We start from the raw sequence: 19,722 nt of genomic DNA on the forward strand, positions 1-19,722 counted from the left end.
ACTACAAAGTAAGGGAATTAAAATTATATTTAATCCTTAAAAAAATACATGAATAACAAAATAAATAAATACAATTATTTCCCATAACAAATAAAAATATTTTAAAAACTATATAAAACTTCCGACGGTTTAAAATAGGATTAAACATAATTTGATTGAACTTAATAACATATATAAATGTACATTAAATTTTTTTAACATTAATTTTCTTTTTAATGACTAAACGTTATTCATTCATGAAAGTTAATATTAATATTTTTTTTAATACGTAAACGGTTATACATCAATAAATATTGAGATATTTAGAATAAATAGTATATTATTTACAAAATATTATATAATGAAATAGATAAGTTATGTAGAAAATATCTAAAATGTATAAACATAATCTATAATTATATATCTATATCTACATATAAAAGAATTTTTTTTTGTGTGATTTTTTTTCTTTCGATCCTATTTTCAAGTTATCGTTTTATCTAAATTTGATTAATTTTTTAAATTTAATCATCTTTTTAAAATTTCTCTATTTTTCTAAATTAAATAAATAAAAATGATCTACTAAGTATTAAAAATAAAAATTATCAATAATTAAATTAAAAAAATTATTTATATTTATCTTTATTGTCTATAATGTCATTATTTTTTGTGATCACAAATGTGTTTTCACTTGTCTTTATATAGTGACATTGATTATTTTATTATTAAAAACTTAAGTTATAAATAAATAAAAAAATGAGTTAATTTGATTTGATTTTATGAAGACTAACATCTCTATAAAATACATTTTTCTTTAGTGAGTATTGTTTATAGTATTATATAGATTTAGGATAGATCTACATATTTTGAATATAGGAATACATCATATCCTGGTATAAAAATCTACAACCTTAGCTCAAAATTTCATTTTGAGTAATTTTCATATCTATCATTTTCTTAGAGTCAATTTTAAGTAGTTTTGTATTCATGCTCTAGTGGATTTTTGCATTTGGCTGTAAGGGCTCAAAATAAATTTGGTTTAGAATATGTTTAGATATATTGATCTAAGTTTTCTATCTACTAGTAAAACGTTTTATATGTGATAGAGTTCGTGAAACTTAGTTGAGATATAAGCTTAAATTTAAATAAGAGAACCTAGATTGTGTAGGACAATTACAAATTATTTAGTAACTTTTCTTGTCACTTTTTAATCAATTTTTTTTATCTTTTATTAAATAAAAATTTAGTTATTTAACAAAATAAATAATCGACTAATTTCTCTTTATTTCAAAATAATTAAATAATTTTTCTTTTTAAAAATAAGAACTACATCATTTTTAATATTATTTTTATAAATATATATATATATATATATATATATTATACATTTTTTTTAAAATTATATTAATTTTCTATTTTTTAAATGATTACTCATAAAATAATAAAATTATAGATACGGTAATGTAATAAAAAGGTGAATTGTGTTCTTGCACATGTGTTTTCGATATTTATTAGAGAAATAGTTGTAATATATATTTTTTTGCTAAGTGTAATAAGACATTAATTGAGAATTGATCCTTGAGAGGAATTTATTTTTAATAGAAAAATTCCTTAACTCCGAAATTTAAAAAAAAAGGATCAAAATTTTATAATTTCATGAGAGTAATTACATTATTTGAAAATATAAAATTTTAGATTATTTTACAAAAATTGAGTGTTTTTCATATTTTTTTAATTTATATCTCTTGCATTTGTATTTTCTCTTCAAGTTTGGTTGAATATTAATATTTTCTTCCTGAATAACGTTATCAGAGTTATTTTATTATTAATACTAGAAATGAGTTATTTTTAAATATTAATAAAAAGTTTTCTTAATCAACAATTATAGTATTTTTCAAGTAAAGTTAAGTATACCTTTTCTTTTTAACTTATGTCAACTAATATTATTTTCATTTGATGTTGTACGATTTTTCTATTCTATTTTTAATATTTCTCTTAATTGGCATCATTTAAATCGATACTAATCCAACACCAATGAAGAATAGTTAAAAATTTTGAATTCAATAGTTGAATGAGCATTGATAATTGTTAACACAATTACTTTTTGAAGATATCGTTAACAAAATTGTATTCTGACATCTAAGAAATGGTTCCTTGGCGTCATTCCTTGAACTGGAAGCTGCTTTTAACATGTCTGATACATGTCAGTTTTGTCTGCTTTATACTTATTTTGTTCTTGGTTTTGCCAAAATTTGACAGCATTTCAATCTTCAAGGCACAGCACAGTTCAGAAACAGATTCTTATACTTACCTCTTAGTTGGTGCAATCAGTGTTCATTCATTCCCCTTATCATTGCTTGTTGGAAGTTCTTTTCCACCCTCAAACTATGGTGTAGTGATATTGCAAAAAATGGCTTATCAAATGTTCATAAAGGTTCTTATATGTCAAACCATAGTAGGAACAATTGCAAGCCATATATCATGAAAAAGTAAAAATGAGAGATCCTCATCTATGTTTCAAATAAGGACAATGTTATGAAGTACTCACATGTCTTGTCTACTCATAAGGCTTATGACATAGTTATATAATGTTTGAATTAATTTTAAATAAAATATTTTGTAATATATGTATTCGAGATCGTCTTGTTCTGTACATCGAAAATCATCTTGACTTATACATCTCAGTTTATTTCAGGTCTTCTTGATATTATTTCGTTCGGTTAAATATGTTTTTAGTCTCTAAACTTTGACCCAAAATTAAAATTCGTTCCTGGTCGAAACTTTAATAAATTTTGGTTCTTAAACTTTAAAAATAAATAAATATAGTCTTTTTAACCCAATTTTGTTAACTTTTTTTTAAGTTTCAAACACATTTCTCAGTAAATATTGAGTCGAGAATGTGTCAAACAGCATAAACAACTCCAATATTAACATGAAACACATTCGACATGTTGAAAAAAGTTAACGTAATTGGGTTAAAAGGACTATATTCATTCATTTTTAAAGTTTAGGGACCAAAATTTATCAAAGTTTCGACCAGGGACGAATTTCAATTTTTGACCAAAGTTCAGGAACTAAAAACATACTTAACCCTATTTCGTTTCATTATAATCTCGTCCATACCTATTCATACTAGTGTAAATTTAGGTTTTTTCAGATCTCTTTTCATTATTGATATAATATAAAACGTGATGATAAAATTGTAATAATTTTGGTAAGTATTACATCGGTTCATGGACTAAGCGATGTAATATATAAATTATAAAAGAACAATATAGTTTTCACTGTAAATTCTCCTAACTTATTTACTCTTTACTTGAAATATATGCAAGATTTCCTATAAATTTGTACTGTTCATAATTGATTTATATTTATTTATTCTTAATTCAACTTAAGTTTAATTTTTTTAGAGATGAGCTCGGCCATTTTGTCTCATTCTGCATTTTGATCCGTAAAGTGTGGACTAAGTTGGTTTGTCCCCAGTGTAGAAACGGGTCTATTTTTTTAGTATGTCTCGTCCCGTTATCTAACCCACGGGTCCCGTTATCTAACCCACGGGTCTATAGGTTGGTCCACATTCGTTTTTCAGAATTAACAAATATAATTAAGCATAATTTTAATTTCAAATGAAATAAAAAAATAATAATTTATTATCTTTTGTAAGAAATCTACTTAAAAAAAATACACATCACAATAAGCATTGAATTAACGTGTGTGAATGCTCGAAGAACTACACAGATGAAAATTGAGACTCATTCACATTACTACGATGTGAAAATGACACATCATAATTTTGTGAACGTCAGACTAGCCTGTCCTGCTCGCCTTAAGCTCGTGCGGACTGCGTGCATTTGCGAACTAACGGGCTCAACATCTCGTGCGGGCTGCGTGCATTCGCCTTAAGACAAGTATTGTAATTAGTATTTATTAGTGAAAAATATGTGTGTTCACTTTTTCTTATGATAATAAAAAATAATAAAATTATTATTATTGTTATTATTATAATTATAAAATTAAATATAAATAAAATTATTAAAAATGGTTAAACTTGTTGTAGCTAATTTTATAATTAAAATAACTAAGTTTAAAAATATGGTTAAACTTAAAAAAGTCACTTAAAAGGTAATAGTAATAAAAAGGTAATAATAATAATAAAATATTATTTTAATTTAAAAAATCATTTCTTACCTATTTAGTTTATAACATCCTATTTTAGTAGCTTAAAATTAATAAAATAAAACACTTCATCGTAGTATTCAAAAAAGGTAATCTAGTCTATAAAATATATTAATATAGTCTTACAAAATATAGGACTATAAAAATATATCATCTATACACTCAAACTTAAACTAACAAGTCTTATACAAAACTAATCACTTATTAAAACTCTCTGAGACCTTCCACTACTCTAACTGATAACTCCTCATCCTCTAGAGGTGTCTCTAACTTACAACTTCATTTGTTTCCTCTGAAAAGATGATCATCGCAAAAGAAAGAGAGAAATCACATAAGAAGACACAAAAAACACACAATAGGGTAAGCTAGTGTACAAAACAAATATTCATAAATAATTAAATCATGCCAAATACTTAAAAAATGTGGTATAAAACATATCTATACCAATAATCACTTAAGCAATTGACATTAAACTCAATTATCCTGATACATGCACTTGACATTGGACTCATTGGTGGCATACACCTGTGGTGGTTCCCAAACAGTGACGGATCTTCACTCAATATTTAGGAGGTGCCAAAATTTTGGTTGAATTACTCTTTTGGTCCACTTTTTTGTCCAAAAATGTGAAGTTGGTCTTCTAGTCTTTTTTAAATCTTAATTTGGTCCCAATTTTTTAAAAGTTGATGCAATTTTATCTTTTTTGTTAAGTTTCTTGAAACGGAGCAAGAATTTTTCATCAAAATTGACACTTGGATTTTGTCAATTACACTAACAAAGCAAACCATCCTTATTCACAACTTCAATTTTGATGAAAAAACATTGATCCAATTCAATAAATTTAACAAAAAAAGAACAAAATTGCATTATTTTTTCAAAAATTGGGATCAAATTGAGACTTAAAAAAATTGGAGGACCAACTTGATATTTTTGAACGAAAATAGGAACCAAAAGAGTAATCCTAAAATCTTTATATAAACTAGTGAAAACATTGTGTTTATTTTTTTATGATAATAAAAAGTAATAAAATTATAATTATTGCTATTAATATAATTATAAAATTAACTATAAATAATTTTTATAATTTTAGTATACTTAAACAAATAATCATTTAAAAGATAACATTAATAAAATAATTATTTTATTTAAAAAATATTTAAAAGGTAAAATTGAAAAATAAATGTGGACAACAACAAAAATATTTTCCATATATATAAATATAGATGTTGAAAAATTTATTAAAATATAAAATATATTAAATTTTTAAAAATCATATTTAAAATTATATAAATAAAAAAATTGGGGGACGGGGAGGCCATCGAAGGAAGGTCCGTTAATGTTTCCAAACTCTACAAAGTTTGGCCTCGAGGGGTTATCACCCCCACCATACACAAGGTAAATCTCCTTCATTCTTAGGATCAAACAAGTCCAATGACAAAGACCTCATTTTACTCTCACCATATAAGCTACCCTACTCTACTTGAATGTGGGTAGTTATTAGAGAATGAATACCTCCATATTGAATCCATATGTCATTGTTCCTTCAACACCATCATCGTACATGCTCACAACAACATATTCACTTCAATTTAAAGTTTATAGTAATAGAAGCCATAAAACATGCTTAGCATAAATCACAAAATATTCAAGAAAGCCAAACAGGAGAAACAAGCAAAATAGGGCATATGGTGCTCAACGCCATTTGCCTCACAAAAATTGGCGCTCTGCAGCATCATGCCACCACTCAACGTCAGACCATTCGTGAAGATGGGCGCTCAGCGCTATGGAGCAAAATGCTCTCAGACCTGCAACATACGACTGGCACTCTACTGCCACTCAACGCTGCACCAAATCACAATAGCTCCATTTTATGATGTTGAGTGAACTTGGACCTGACTAGTTGATCAAATTGGTATCCCTTCCTTAGTATAATGATTCAAAACAATTTTACCACATGGTAGAGGGTACCCATTTATCAATTTCTCAAATTCCAAAATCAATTCAATCCTCCAACAAAATCAATCCTCACCAAAATAGAACAGTCAAATTAATAAACTCACATCCTAATAGTAACTAGATTCCCTTTCCTAACAAAGCGGCTCAACAGACCCAAACTACTTTAAGAACACCAAAACACTTCTAACTCCACAAGATGCTCTATCTATACATAGAAACATCACAAGAATGATTAGGACATACCATTATGATCATTGATCAGCATTGACTCATATAGAAGATTAAAACCTCACACACAAGTAGAAGAGTATCACATGCAACAGAAAACACAAGAAAAAAACAAGAAAAATGGCTAAAACTTAACTTACACAAGCGGAGAAACTAATCTGTCTAAATTGAAGAATTCGCCACAAGGATCATTCCTATGGTCTCATATATTCAATCAAACGAATAGAGAGGAAAACTCCTAAATAAAAGTTAAAGAACTCTAGAAAACTGCTTTCTAAAGAGGTACTATGTTTTAAAATAGTGAAACTCATTTATAACAATTCTATTTATATTAAAATCTTTTAATATTAAAATAATTGAACTTTACTATTTTTAAACCACCATCAATCTTAAAATGCCATTTTTCCGCGTTTTACACACTTTACATTAAAATTTATTTCATCTTTATTTGAAATTTCTAAAATAATATATTTTTTACTTAATATTTTACAAAATTAAGGACTCTAATGGATATAAAATAATCGATGATTATTTTACAAATAGATCCTAACTCATAATGATTGATGAGTCTTTAAATAGTTTTTAACATTCAATTATATTTAACTTTTTATACAAGAGTATTTTAATAATTTTATAAATTATCAAATTAATAGTTTTCATTCTATCGTATTAACAAATGAATTGCAATTTTTTGTTATTCCTCCTTACTTTTTTTTTATACTTGTTTATGTCAAAAACTGAAATCAACTTTTTTTTATTGAAGGAAAATGACGTTTCTTTGCCTTCACTTTTTTCTACTTTGTCTGAGATTATTGTTCCTCCATCTGCATTGTAAAACCAAAATGTGTAGAGCATTTTTTTTTCCATTTAACACACTTTTCTAGATGGGGTTTTTACCAAAATCGTTTTTGTTAATACTTACTTTTAAAGTTTTGTCAAAAGAGAACTTGTCCTTGAAAATGAATTGAAAACAATTCCAACAGAACAAGAAGTTACTATTCAAACAATTTCATAAATATCAACATCATCACATGTTATTGTTATCATATTATATATTTGCCAAAATTCTAATATTATTATCTCACAAACCTTTATTTATTACATAAAATTTATGTTAAGTATTATTCTATACTTTGACATCTCAGGTATATTTTTATTTCCAACAATCTCTATCATTTATCATCATATAAAAAAATTAAATAAAATATAAAAACATGTGAACCAATCCAAAGCATGTAAAATAAATAAAATAACTTTTCAAAATGCGTATAAAATTCTGAATATGGGAAGAAAAAACGAATAAAAACAACCAGTCAAGAAAACTTATACAAATTTGAACATAAAAGAAAACTTATTATGAAAAAAATCTAAACTTATTTTGCATAAGGCAAAACAGAGTACCATTTAAAATCCTTTTTATTTTCCAAGCCTAAACCTTTATTTATTTCTCAAAAAAAGTGAGAAAAGTCATATGTTAAAAAGAAACTTTCATATTAATCTTGACGTGAGGCACACATATTAATCATAACTCCTAAATATATGGATAAGAACATCAAATTCCATAAAGAATAAATTAAGGTACCATTTGGCCTCTATTCAAATGTCTCTAAATTAGCTAAGGATGTTTGAAATCTTAAGAGTGTTGACGTTGTGAGACCTCCAAACTCCAAAGGGTCATTTATATGCAACCATTTCTTCATGTGTAGTGTGCAATTTCACTTTCCACTTCAAAAACCATTTTCTACTTCACGTGGCTCCAAAAGGATATAAAGTGGCTTTCCATTAAGCTTGCTTCGTACCTGAAACAAGGCTATTCTTTGTTTCATTTCCATCATTTGAAAAGGAAAATAACAAATAATGTCTTAGAAATCACATCATGGAACATACCAATGGATACATTAAAATGATATTACTAAACTAATCTTATAAAATCGATGAAATAAGATAAGATTTGCACGCACTTATATACTAATAATTTAGTTTACTTTTATCTGGTATGAGATTTTTAACAAAAGAGTAGAGTGTAGTACTAATATTAACCATAACCACATCCTTAACAAAAGAATTTGGTTACTCATAATATGAGAAAAAGCATGATTTACTTTAGCCATTACCTTGAGATCAGATAGACCAATCACACAAGCACACTCCACTACTTCAGCACCAGCAAGTTCTACAATTGAAAAAGAAACTTAACCATTTCAGGGACAACATAAAAAAATAGGGGTTAATTCATAAAGTTTTTTCTTTTTATATATTTAAAAACATGCATTTGTTTTCTAGTAGTTACACTACCTAGGAGTGTGTGACAAGACAGTTACATGTAAGAACCCTTAATTTAAAGTGCATCTTACACTCATAAGAAATCAAAGCTGAATGCATCTTTACTTGCTCACCACAGAAACACATTCACTTTATAAGAGAATTTTTCTTGCAAAAGAGAATATAGAACAAAAGAGTTATTTCAATCATTAAAGGATGCAAGAGCAAATCACCTAGAAGTCTAATTGCTGCTGATAGAGTTCCACCTGTGGCCACCAAATCATCAACAATTATGACACGTTCACTGGAATGAACAGCCCCAACATGCAACTCCAAACAATCACTGCCATATTCTAGAACATATTTTTCTGAAATCACTTCACCTAAACATGAACCAAGTCAAAGATTAGGCATCACTGTGCAGACCAATTCAATGCACAGGAACAAGTAGCAGTTTATATTGACAGACACAGCTAAAAGAGTCTAAGAATCTTGTTCATGTTTACTTGAAAATGAACTGTTTCAAAGTAACATGCTTTATTTTATCATTGTTCTTATCAAGATTCAGCGTGTGGACTTTTGTAAACGTGACAAGATCTAAGTGGATTAGAGAATCCTGATATATACTCTTCAGAACTGGAACACAGGAAAAATTCACCTGTAAAAGACCTTCCTACGATTAAGTCAGTAAAAAAGTTTTAATTTTTTGAACGTCAGATATTCTTTTACAGGTGGATCTACCCCTTAAACAACGAGAGACTTAATTTCAATCCTCAAGAGCATAAAAGTCACCACTTGGATCTTGTCACCGGTTCAAAGTTCCGGTAAGAACAAATATCATGTCAAATAGTAGATGTATACTGATAAGATTGCTGAATGAAGATCAAGAACAGTACAGCCACAAACATCTATATTCCAATTAAAATGATGATTTCCATATATATGTATGGCATTTGGGAACTTGTTTAGGTTCTTCCTCTAAGAACAAAAAATGCTAAAGTTGGAGCCAATTGAGTTATGATGAACTAGTAATCCACAAACATTAACAGTAAAACAGCACCCAAAGTAATAATGAATGACCAAACTATATGACTATGACAAGGCCTTTCCACTCAGAATAGACCCTCCCATCCACCCAAATGCTCTTCATTCTTTTGGGCTATGTTTAGTACATTCTAGTTTTAACTTAAAACAGATTAAGATTAATTAATAATAGTGCTCAATTACACTCAACACAACACAGATATACCTGGCAGCTTCCCAGGTTTGCATAAAGGAACAAACTTGGCACCAATGCCTAACGCAATTGAGGAACCAAAAATGAATCCCCTGGCTTCAACCCCTTCAATCCAATCCAATTGCATTAGCATTTAAACCAGTAAAAGCCAACATTTCCTAACTGAGAAGGGTCATCATTATTAAGATATTGAACATCTTCAAATGGATTTGCCAAAAACATAATCTTAACATGATTCAGTAGTGCCATCTGAATAGTTTAATTCAGTGTCCCTTCATGAAAGGTATGCAACTTAGAGATTCAATGAATGCATCTTTTGCTTAAAAGTTAAAATGGCTTATCATGCAACTGCGATTGTGACTCCAACAAAATATTTAGTATTATGGAAAATTACGGACAAATACAACTTTGTTACCATGTCTGAGTTTGATTTAACTGTTACCTAATACCTAAAGGTACCTCTCATGTTGAACCAGAACAAAGTTACTCTCACATTCAGTTCTTACCCAACATAAAGATTAAACGAACAAGGAAAAAGAAAAACACTCATTCCCCTTACAAATTTCAACATATATAATGAGGACCAAGAACAGATACACTAAGAATATTTGATATATCAGTTGCGTTAAAAAAGAGGCTAAAAACAAACCCTTTTGAAAACTAAAGCAGAAGAAGAACATGGCTGATGCAGAATCTCAATTTCTCATGAAATTTGCTTCATCTTTCATGCAAGGAACTTCGTATAAGACTAAACTATGAAAACATGGTTGTGTTCTGAATTCTAAAAGGGTCGTTCATGCAGATGAAGTTAGAGTAAAGTATAGTTAGATTACCAGCAACAACAGAAATATCCATGTCTCTGTAACGATCAACAAAAATGTCAACCGCGTCTTTGAACGCGTTGTGATCCAACAACAATGTTGTTATGTCTTGAAACATTATTCCTGTGGTTCATTTAATTTAATAACAAGAGCATAATTGGTAAGAGATGAAAAATAGAAAAACTTGGAAGTAACCAAGCATCATCATCATCATTCACGAGTATTACTATGTTCAGTATTGGTACAAGACATTAGTATTATTATAATGATGAAATTAAGACCTTGTTTGGGGAAGTGAGGCACCACTCTGATGGCTTCGGAGATGGCTTGAAGCCTTGGGTCTTCCCCCTTCTTCGCACCATTTTCTAGGACAAACATGGTCTCTGTTAGAGAAAAGTGTTGTTTTTTTTTTCTTTGGGAACAAGTAAAATGTAGTTGCAGGAAGTGTTATTATGATTGTGTGTTTTGTTGTGAAGGACTTTGAGGTTGATGTGTGGGGCTGTGAACTTTGTTTGAGGTTGAGCCAACAACGCCTAGAACACAGTTAAAAGACAACTAATCAAGGTTGTGGGAAATGGCACGACAACGCGAATTTTAAGCACGTGTATAACACCGGTGTTTTGTCGTTTTTCGGTAACTTTTTCTGGACTCAAAAATGCCTTCACTATGCAAAGTCAAAAACATAAAAAGGATGGTTGGTTGGTGCCAAAAGGATTTTCGTTTCGCTCCTATGAAATCTCGAATATATTTAGACCAAAAATTATACTAGTTGTTGTACCAAAAAGTGTGGAGATAATTAAAAGTTAAAAACATATAATCTAGGTGTACTATCTTATGAGATATTAGAAAATATTTTATCAATGGTATAATTGGAAAGTTGTAATTTTAATTTTACAAAAATGTTATTTAAAGGATAAAAATAGAAAAAAAAATGTACATCAAAATGAGATATATCATTATGGGAGAATAGTACAAAAATAGAAAATTATTTTACCCATTGTAACATTCTCATTTAGTAGTTTAAAAATAATAAAATATGATGTTTCACCTTAATGTTCAAAATAGATAAATCAGTGTATAAATTATATTAATATTATCTTATAAAAGTTAAGACTATATAAATATATCAATTACACAAGCCAACTAAAAACCAACAATTATAGCTCTAAACACAGACTAACCACTTACAACAGCTTCCCACTGAAACCTTCCATCAACCTAATAGATAGTTTCTCATCCTCCAGAGGTACCACTGAAACTGCAACTGCATATGCTCCCCCCGAATAGGTGATCATATACAACACAAGACAGAAACACAGAAGAAGAGTAAGATTAAATCAAGATTAAACATCAAAGTTCATAATCAAATTTACAATTAACACACAAACATACATATGAACATATAAACATGTGACTCTAGACTCAATTATCCAAACACATTCATTAAACACCATACTCATGGTGATGTGCACCCGTGGTGGTTCCTAAACTATGCAGAGTTTGACCTCAAGGGGCATTCAACCACTCACAAGATAAGCCCTCTTCGTGCCTAGGACCTGATCAAATCAGTGACTAGGAACTCCTGCATCTCTTCACAACAACCTACTCTACTCTAATTGAGTGTGAGCAGTTATTAGAGAAAGGATATCACCGTAAAAAACCCTTATGTCAATGCATATACTAAGTACTTCCACGTAGAATTTCTCCTTGAAATTCTATAAGCCATATATCATTCCATGCTCTGAGAAATAGAAGAAAATATATCTATCTTCATGAATTAGGTATAGAAAACACAATAATCATTAAATTTCAAACTGGTTGATATATGTGTGTAAACCTGGAACACTCGCCCACTAAGCGAAACACAGATTTTGACCAACGACCAGATGGTTCGTCCAACAAGTGTCTCACTAAGAGTCCAGAGAATTAAATCCCCAATAATTCGTCCAACGAGAAATAATCGCCCAGCGAAACTCGAATCAAAGGTATTCTTGCTTTGAAAGTCACCCGACGAGAATTACTCGCCCACTAACTCACATATCAGTGTTATCCCTGATTCATAATTCACCCAACGAGTATTTACTCACCCAACAAGTTTGTATTTTACAACCTCAACCAATCCATACAGCCAAAGGATCTTCACAAACATCATATTTCATACAAAATCTCATTTCATCATCATTATCAGTGTAATCTGAACCGCAGAACATATCAGATTCAACCAATTTCTAAAGGGTCTCCATTACAAGTTACACATACATTTCATACATGACAACATCAATAAAAAACTCAATTTCACACATCAAACTCAATTTCAATCATGAAATCTATCAATTAAAATTACACAAATTCCAAGCAGTATAATTAGCTTCCCTTACCTATTATCTTGCTTAAATAACTCTATACACGTCAAAACACCTCTAACTCCAGAATATGCTATCTACACATAGAAACATCACAATAACGATCAGGACATACCGTTATGATCACTGATAAACAAAGACTCATACTAATGATTAAAACAACACATGCAAGCAAAAGAGAACCCGCATACAACAAAAAATAGAAATAGATAAAAAAGAGATTGGAAACTCAACTTACGCGAACAGAAAAGCTGATTGGTCCAACTTGAAGAGCTTGTCGGAAGAATCAATCCTACGGTCTCAGTTCTTAAATCAGAGAACCAACCAGAGAGACAGAATTCCTAGAGAGAAGTCAGAGAATTTTAAAAAAGTGATTTTTAGAAAAAAAAAATCATGTGTTTTAAAAAATAAAACTTGTTTATAACAAAACTATTTATACTAAAATATTTTAATATTAAAATAAGCGAGTTTCACTATTTTCAAATCACCGACACTTCTAAAATACTATTTTATAGGGTTTCACATTTACCATTCTTTCATTTAACTTTTTAAATTTAACCTTTTTTAAATTACAATAAATATTTATATTTAAAAATATTGTCTATAAAATAAATAAAAGGTATCTCTAATAAAATTGTAAAACTTATCATATTTACTTTTATAATTATAATATTAAAATGTATTAACTTTTACTATCATACAAAAGTAAACACAGATATGTTTCTACTAGTTTATTTAAATTATTATAAATAAAGTAAAAATATAATTAATGTTATAAAATGTTAACTATTTTAGATTTTAAAATTTCTCACAAGTTTAGTTATTTGAAAGATTGAAAATTAATTCCAGAATCTATTTTTTAAGGAATTGAATTATGAACTGTTTTTAACATAATTAGTGAAAATATATGTGTGCATATTTATTTTTTATTATAAAGAAATAATAAAATTATTATTATCATAATTATAAAATTAAATATAAATAATTTTTATAATTTTATTATAGATAATTATTTTAATTTAAAAATTAGTTAAATTTAAAAAGTAAATAAATAAAAATATAAAGTTTTAAAAACTATTAAAGAATAAAATTGATAATTGATTATTTTAATTTAAAAATATAGTTATGTAAAAGATAAAAGTAAAAAATAAATGTGTACACTAAAAAAATTATATAATAGTATGATAATAAATTACAATCCAAAATAAAAATGAAAATTCAATTATCAGATATTAAATGTTGTCTATAAATAATAAGTTATGTTGTTATTATAGTAAATATTATAAATAATATATTAGGTAGTTAAAAATTTTGAAAAACAGTGCTAAGTAGGAAAAAAGTTATATTATCTAAATGACGCGCTGAGAGATGTGGTGGGAGGTGTGTGAGAGAGCAGTCCACGTGCATGAAACAAAATGCAGGTACTTACCACTGACACCTCCAAATGTAGTTTTTCATTTACCATCTTTCGTCACATAATTATTTTCAATATTTAATTTCAAAAATATAAATTTCATATATATTATTATTTAAAATAAATTAAAAAAAAAGTTCTTGTTAAATATGATAATTGTTTAATTTGATAATATTATCTTCTTCCTTTTGTCATAAAGTTACAATGTTATAAAAGTTTTAAACTTAATCTTTTATTCCTATAATATGTTTTTGAATGTTTTTCCTTAAATATTTTCTTCGTTTTAACTTTTTTTTTTAAATTGTGTCACTCTATTTATTATAAATTTTAGATAAATTAAAGATAAAAAAATTATATATATATATATATATATAAATGTTTTCGTTGAGTTTATTTAATAAAATTGAGTTATACTCAGTTTTTAATATTTTAATATAATATTAAAATTTTAATAAAATTTGTTATTTAATATTTTTCAAATGACTTCTAAAATAATTGAAGAATTTATTTATGCCTTATATATTTTTATATTTACTTTCATATTTTTCATCACATATACATATAGATATGTGTCTAGTTGACGTAATTCAGTGAAATTATATTATAAAAGGGAATAAAAAACTAAATAAAGAATTGAGAGAGAGAAAAAAAACTCAAAACCAGCACATTTCAAGAAAAAATGAATGTAATAATTATATTTTATTTTTGTTCCTAAAATGGTTTTGCTTGATTTTGGTGTTTGGAGCTATGTTTTTGTTGTTATTCTGATTGTTTAAATTTAATAAGGCTTTTGTTTGGTTTTGATTTTTTGATTTTTTGTATTTTTGGTTCTTTTAATACCTTCCAATAAAAGATGAACAGTATATCAGAAGCTATGGACAAACTAAATTAAAAATTAAAAAGAAAAACGCGTAAAAAAATTATCCCCAAAAATGAAATATGAAAAAGAAAAATTCATGAAGATAAAACCTAACTTTTTCATTTTTCATAGGTTAAAGAACTTAACTTTGTATTTTTATAACCCCCACTTCCTTTTCCAAAACAAAGTCAAAAGTATTAAATAAAAAAATAAATCTATCTCAACTAAAGTATACAATGTTTCATTAAATACATACATTTTCCACCTTTTGGGTTTAAGAAAAGAGACACTCATCATTATTTGAGTTGTATATAAATAAGAAGATAAGGGATGAGCTCCATTATATTCAAGTTATTATCACCTTTACACTTCCCATCACATCCTTAAGATTACAGTATCGTTTTTATCACATATTCCAACTCTACAAAAATAGATATATTAATTATTATTTTTTTCATTTAATCACTCCTAACAATTCAAATAACCCTTATTAGTAAAATCACTTGCGAGTAGTAAATTACTCTTTTTATTTCCATTTCTACAAAATTTAAAAATATTTTTTTTCATTCTTATAAAGTTATAAAAATATGATTTTATTTTTTCATACTTACAAAATTTGATATTATCTCTTACTTCTAATCACATGTAATAATCACTTGATTAATGATGTTTAGTGTATCTAGAAAAAGCATGTCACATTCTGTGTATTCTCTGGTGATGGATGAAGTACCAAAGTGGAGAGTCTCAGATCCTGACCTTAGATTAGATTACATCCACCGTACAATTTTTTTTCGAATAAGATCATAATATTCCATGCTTTTTGCTTTTTCTAGAACACCAAAATCTCAAGTTAACACCACATAATTTCGGAATAAAAATTAGGTATATCTCTGTATTACACCATTTTAATTTAATTTATACACTTATTTACTGTTGATTTAAATATATCTTATTTACTTTTACATTTGATAATCTTATTGATGTGATTGAAGTTACCATGATTGTGGACACATGCTTATCGTTAAAATAGGTGTGGATTTATATACGTGTTGCACCTGTTTAGTTTGATCCTTGAAATGGAAAAGTAGTTTATAAACCACTAATGAAAAAAGTTATCAAAATCATCATTGTTATATCTTAGAGAGGTTTGTTTGCCTCTCAATGGCTATTCTCTTTTGGCTTCTTTCAATTTTATTTTTTTTTGTTTTTAAATCTTCAAAATGTTAAAAAAACATTTTTATCGAAGAATTTCATATATTTTTTCTGTTAAATTATGTAGGAAATACATTTACCTATTTTATAATTTTTTTTAAAATAAAAGATATATTTCATAAGCAAGGTAAACTAAGTCATAAACGTTTAGGTTGTTATGCTCTTAAATAGAAATATATGTGTTCGAATTATCGAGTATAACTTTTGGCCTAATGATAAATATTTGATCCAATAATTGGTATCAAAATCAAAGTCAAATTCATTAGTTCAATTCTCATAAGATAATTATTAAAAAAGATATTGTTGTACGGTGTATAATTTATTTGGTGTTATCTAGATGGATTAAGTGACAAACAAATCTTGGCTTAAATTAGGTAGTCTAAATCACAATCAAATTCGAGTGTTTAAGTTAATTCTTAAGTAAAAATATTTGCGTTCTGGCCATTAATTATAACTTTTGGCATAATAGTAAACATTCAATTCAGCATAATTTAACTTTTTTCTTATCCTAAGCAAAAAAAAAAAACTCTTCATGAGATGTTGTATCGGTTCTTGGTAGTAATTGTAGAATTCCTTAAGATTGATTTTTCACTTCCCTTTCTTGTTATTTTTCTTCCCATTGATAGCACTAGACAATATCAACCCAGATAGGCCAACTTCATCACCATTCCCAACAACCTTGTGTTGGAGTTTTCTATCATAGAGAGAGGACTTACATACTCCAAAGTGATGAAGCTTTTACCTAGGTTGAAGCATTACAAAAATTTTCAAATGAATGAGGAAGACTTACCAGAAGAATAATTGATACATCCTCATCTTCCATCTTCACATCCATATTTCTTAATTCAATAAGAATTGAGTTCATCTCATCAAGATGTTTCTTCAACAACAAATCCTCCATAATGTGAAGCCTAAACAACATTTTCCTCTTGTTCTTGGAAAAATTCAAGAGTAAGGAGTGGAATAATCATGTGTGCCCTTTTCATTCTTTTAAGTTCAAAAACCTTAACTTTCTCCTTCTTCTAAGGAGAGCCTTTCAAATGCCTTTGAGTTTTTGATTGTTTACGCTTGTCTCTAAAATTTTTGTTGATGCAACCCTATATACTGTAAGTGTGTTTGATAGGTCTTCTTCATAAAAAATGACTTATTGTCTTTAAGAAGAATTAAAGTTTAAGCCATCAGTTGAATCAGGTGTGGGAATCTTCTTAACTTTTCTAGCAGGTACCCTTCTTTATTGGACTTCACTCAATGTTTTTATCTTGTCTTCTAAGAAAAATACATTAAGAGTTTCAAATTTTGTGGATTAAGATGAGATGGCTGAAGGTTATCACCAAGTGGTTGACATGTAATGACATGTCATGTTGCATTTCAAATCTTATTAGTTCCAAGTTAATGTTAAGATTCATCATTAATATGTTAATGTATGTAAAATGGTGTGAGAGACAAGTTGAAAGAGATGCCTCTAGTGAGATGAAATATAATGAACTTAGATAACTTGAAAATGTGATCCTTGGATCCAATTGTATAGGATGACTTTGCAACATACTTGTCAGATTTTAACCCATTAGTCATAAAATTATAAACTATCATATTTTCATTAAGTTCATCGGAGAAGTTAATATCATAAAGAGTTTTCTCCACTAGATTGTATCATGATTGTTGACAAAAAGAAGAAGATGGACATCTTCCTCCAATAAGAAGTTTTGATGATGATGATGATGACTTATGAAGAAGTATGGAAGACTTGATGATGATGCATGGAAAAATGTTGAAGACTTAAAAGAATGCTTCAATTCAAGAGATACATTGAAGACTTAAAAGAATGCTTTGATTCAAGAGATACATTTGAAGACTTAAGGGTTTAGTTGTTTAGGTCTTGTAATTTGTGTATGTTATTTAAAATAGTTAAATTAACATGTCAAGAATCAAAAGGCAAAACTCAAGTAGTAGAGCATCAAAAGAATTTTATTTATTTGCAAAACTCACTGGAATAATCGATTATTCTTAGTGATAATCGATTATCTCAATTAAAACTGATTTTTGAGAAAAGAAATCTGGAATAATCGATTATCACTGTTGATAATCGATTATCACCTGCTGATAATAGATTATCTTGACTTATAATAGATTATCACAGCGAGAAAAATATTTTCATAAAAGTTTTTGTGATAATCGATTATCACTTATGATAATCGATTATCTATGGCAGTTGTGACTTAACTTTTCATATTCTTAACCTAATTCCTAAATAGGCTTCTACAAAAAAGAGTGGTAGTCTTTCATTATCACATACAGAAGTTAGAGAAGTCTAAGTACTTGAGAACTCTCTGTGGGAAGGCTTTGAAAAACCTAGTGTGGGTAAAGCGATAACTTTCACCAAGTGGAATCTTGAGTGATTGAGTGCTGCTGTTATTGCTAGGAGAAGCCAGTCATCCTTTGTGTGATTCAAAGAAGGTGTTCATTCCTTGTGTGATTCAAGAAAGGTGTTTTCATCCTTTGTGGATTTCAAGGGAGGTGTCTTCATCTCTTGTGTGATTCAAGAGAGGTGTTTTCTAAACCCTAATCTTTCTTATCATTGATTGTAACTTTGGTTTATTTTAGTGATTGAGTTAATCTCGTTTTTTAGAGATTAACAACTAGACGTGAGGTCTTTTGATTCGAACTAGTATAAATACTTTGTGCAATTTTCTCTTCTCTACTCTCTTTATTTTATTGTGTTTATTTAAATAAAGTAAATATTTTTAATTGATCTTTGATATTAAAAGGGAAAATTTCAAAAGCATAATTTTTATTAAGAACCCAATTCACCCTCCTCTTGGTTTTTGTTCAAACGCTTAAACATTCCGCTGCGCGATACCAACAATGATGATATTGATCCTAACTCTTGTAGTATTGCATTAACAATTAAGTAAAACAAAAAGTGATATAAGTCAAAAGTGTCACTTTAGCAAACTTTGAAAGAAAATAAAAAGGTATGTCACTTTAATGTCCACACTTAAGCCACTGGGTCACATTAAAAGGTTTGTATTCATTAAGCATCTTAATATGTTTGAGCACTACACTCAATTGAAACATCACTTGTTCTTGGATTTGTCCTCGGTCGAGCTACAACATGGCGCTTGAGTGATGAATGGTTGTAAAAGATTGAGAAAACAAAGAACGTAAAACCCAAAACATTCAAGACTTTATCATTTGAGTGATGAACTTCTAAAGAG

At 28.0% G+C, this 19,722-nt stretch overlaps 1 protein-coding gene across 2 annotated transcripts; it reads right to left on the reverse strand.

Moving 5' to 3' along the window:
* Nucleotides 1-7,813: 7,813 nt before the first annotated feature.
* LOC114193999 (adenine phosphoribosyltransferase 5-like) lies at nt 7,814-11,162 on the reverse strand. 2 transcript variants are annotated; one of them, XM_028084017.1, is made up of 6 exons: nt 10,941-11,162; nt 10,672-10,782; nt 9,851-9,943; nt 8,835-8,984; nt 8,454-8,512; nt 7,814-8,138 (listed from the first exon to the last, which is right to left on the reverse strand). In XM_028084017.1, the coding sequence occupies exons 1-6, from the start codon at nt 11,035-11,037 to the stop codon at nt 8,067-8,069; spliced, it is 582 nt and encodes a 193-aa protein (XP_027939818.1). In that variant the 5' UTR covers nt 11,038-11,162; the 3' UTR covers nt 7,814-8,066. The 2 variants fall into 2 exon arrangements, with proteins under 2 accessions (XP_027939818.1, XP_027939819.1); XM_028084018.1 differs by lacking the exon at nt 9,851-9,943.
* Between the last annotated feature and the right edge of the window lie 8,560 nt (nt 11,163-19,722).

The sequence above is a fragment of the Vigna unguiculata genome, chromosome 8 (assembly GCF_004118075.2).
Source record: "Vigna unguiculata cultivar IT97K-499-35 chromosome 8, ASM411807v1, whole genome shotgun sequence".
NCBI lineage: Eukaryota > Viridiplantae > Streptophyta > Magnoliopsida > Fabales > Fabaceae > Vigna > Vigna unguiculata.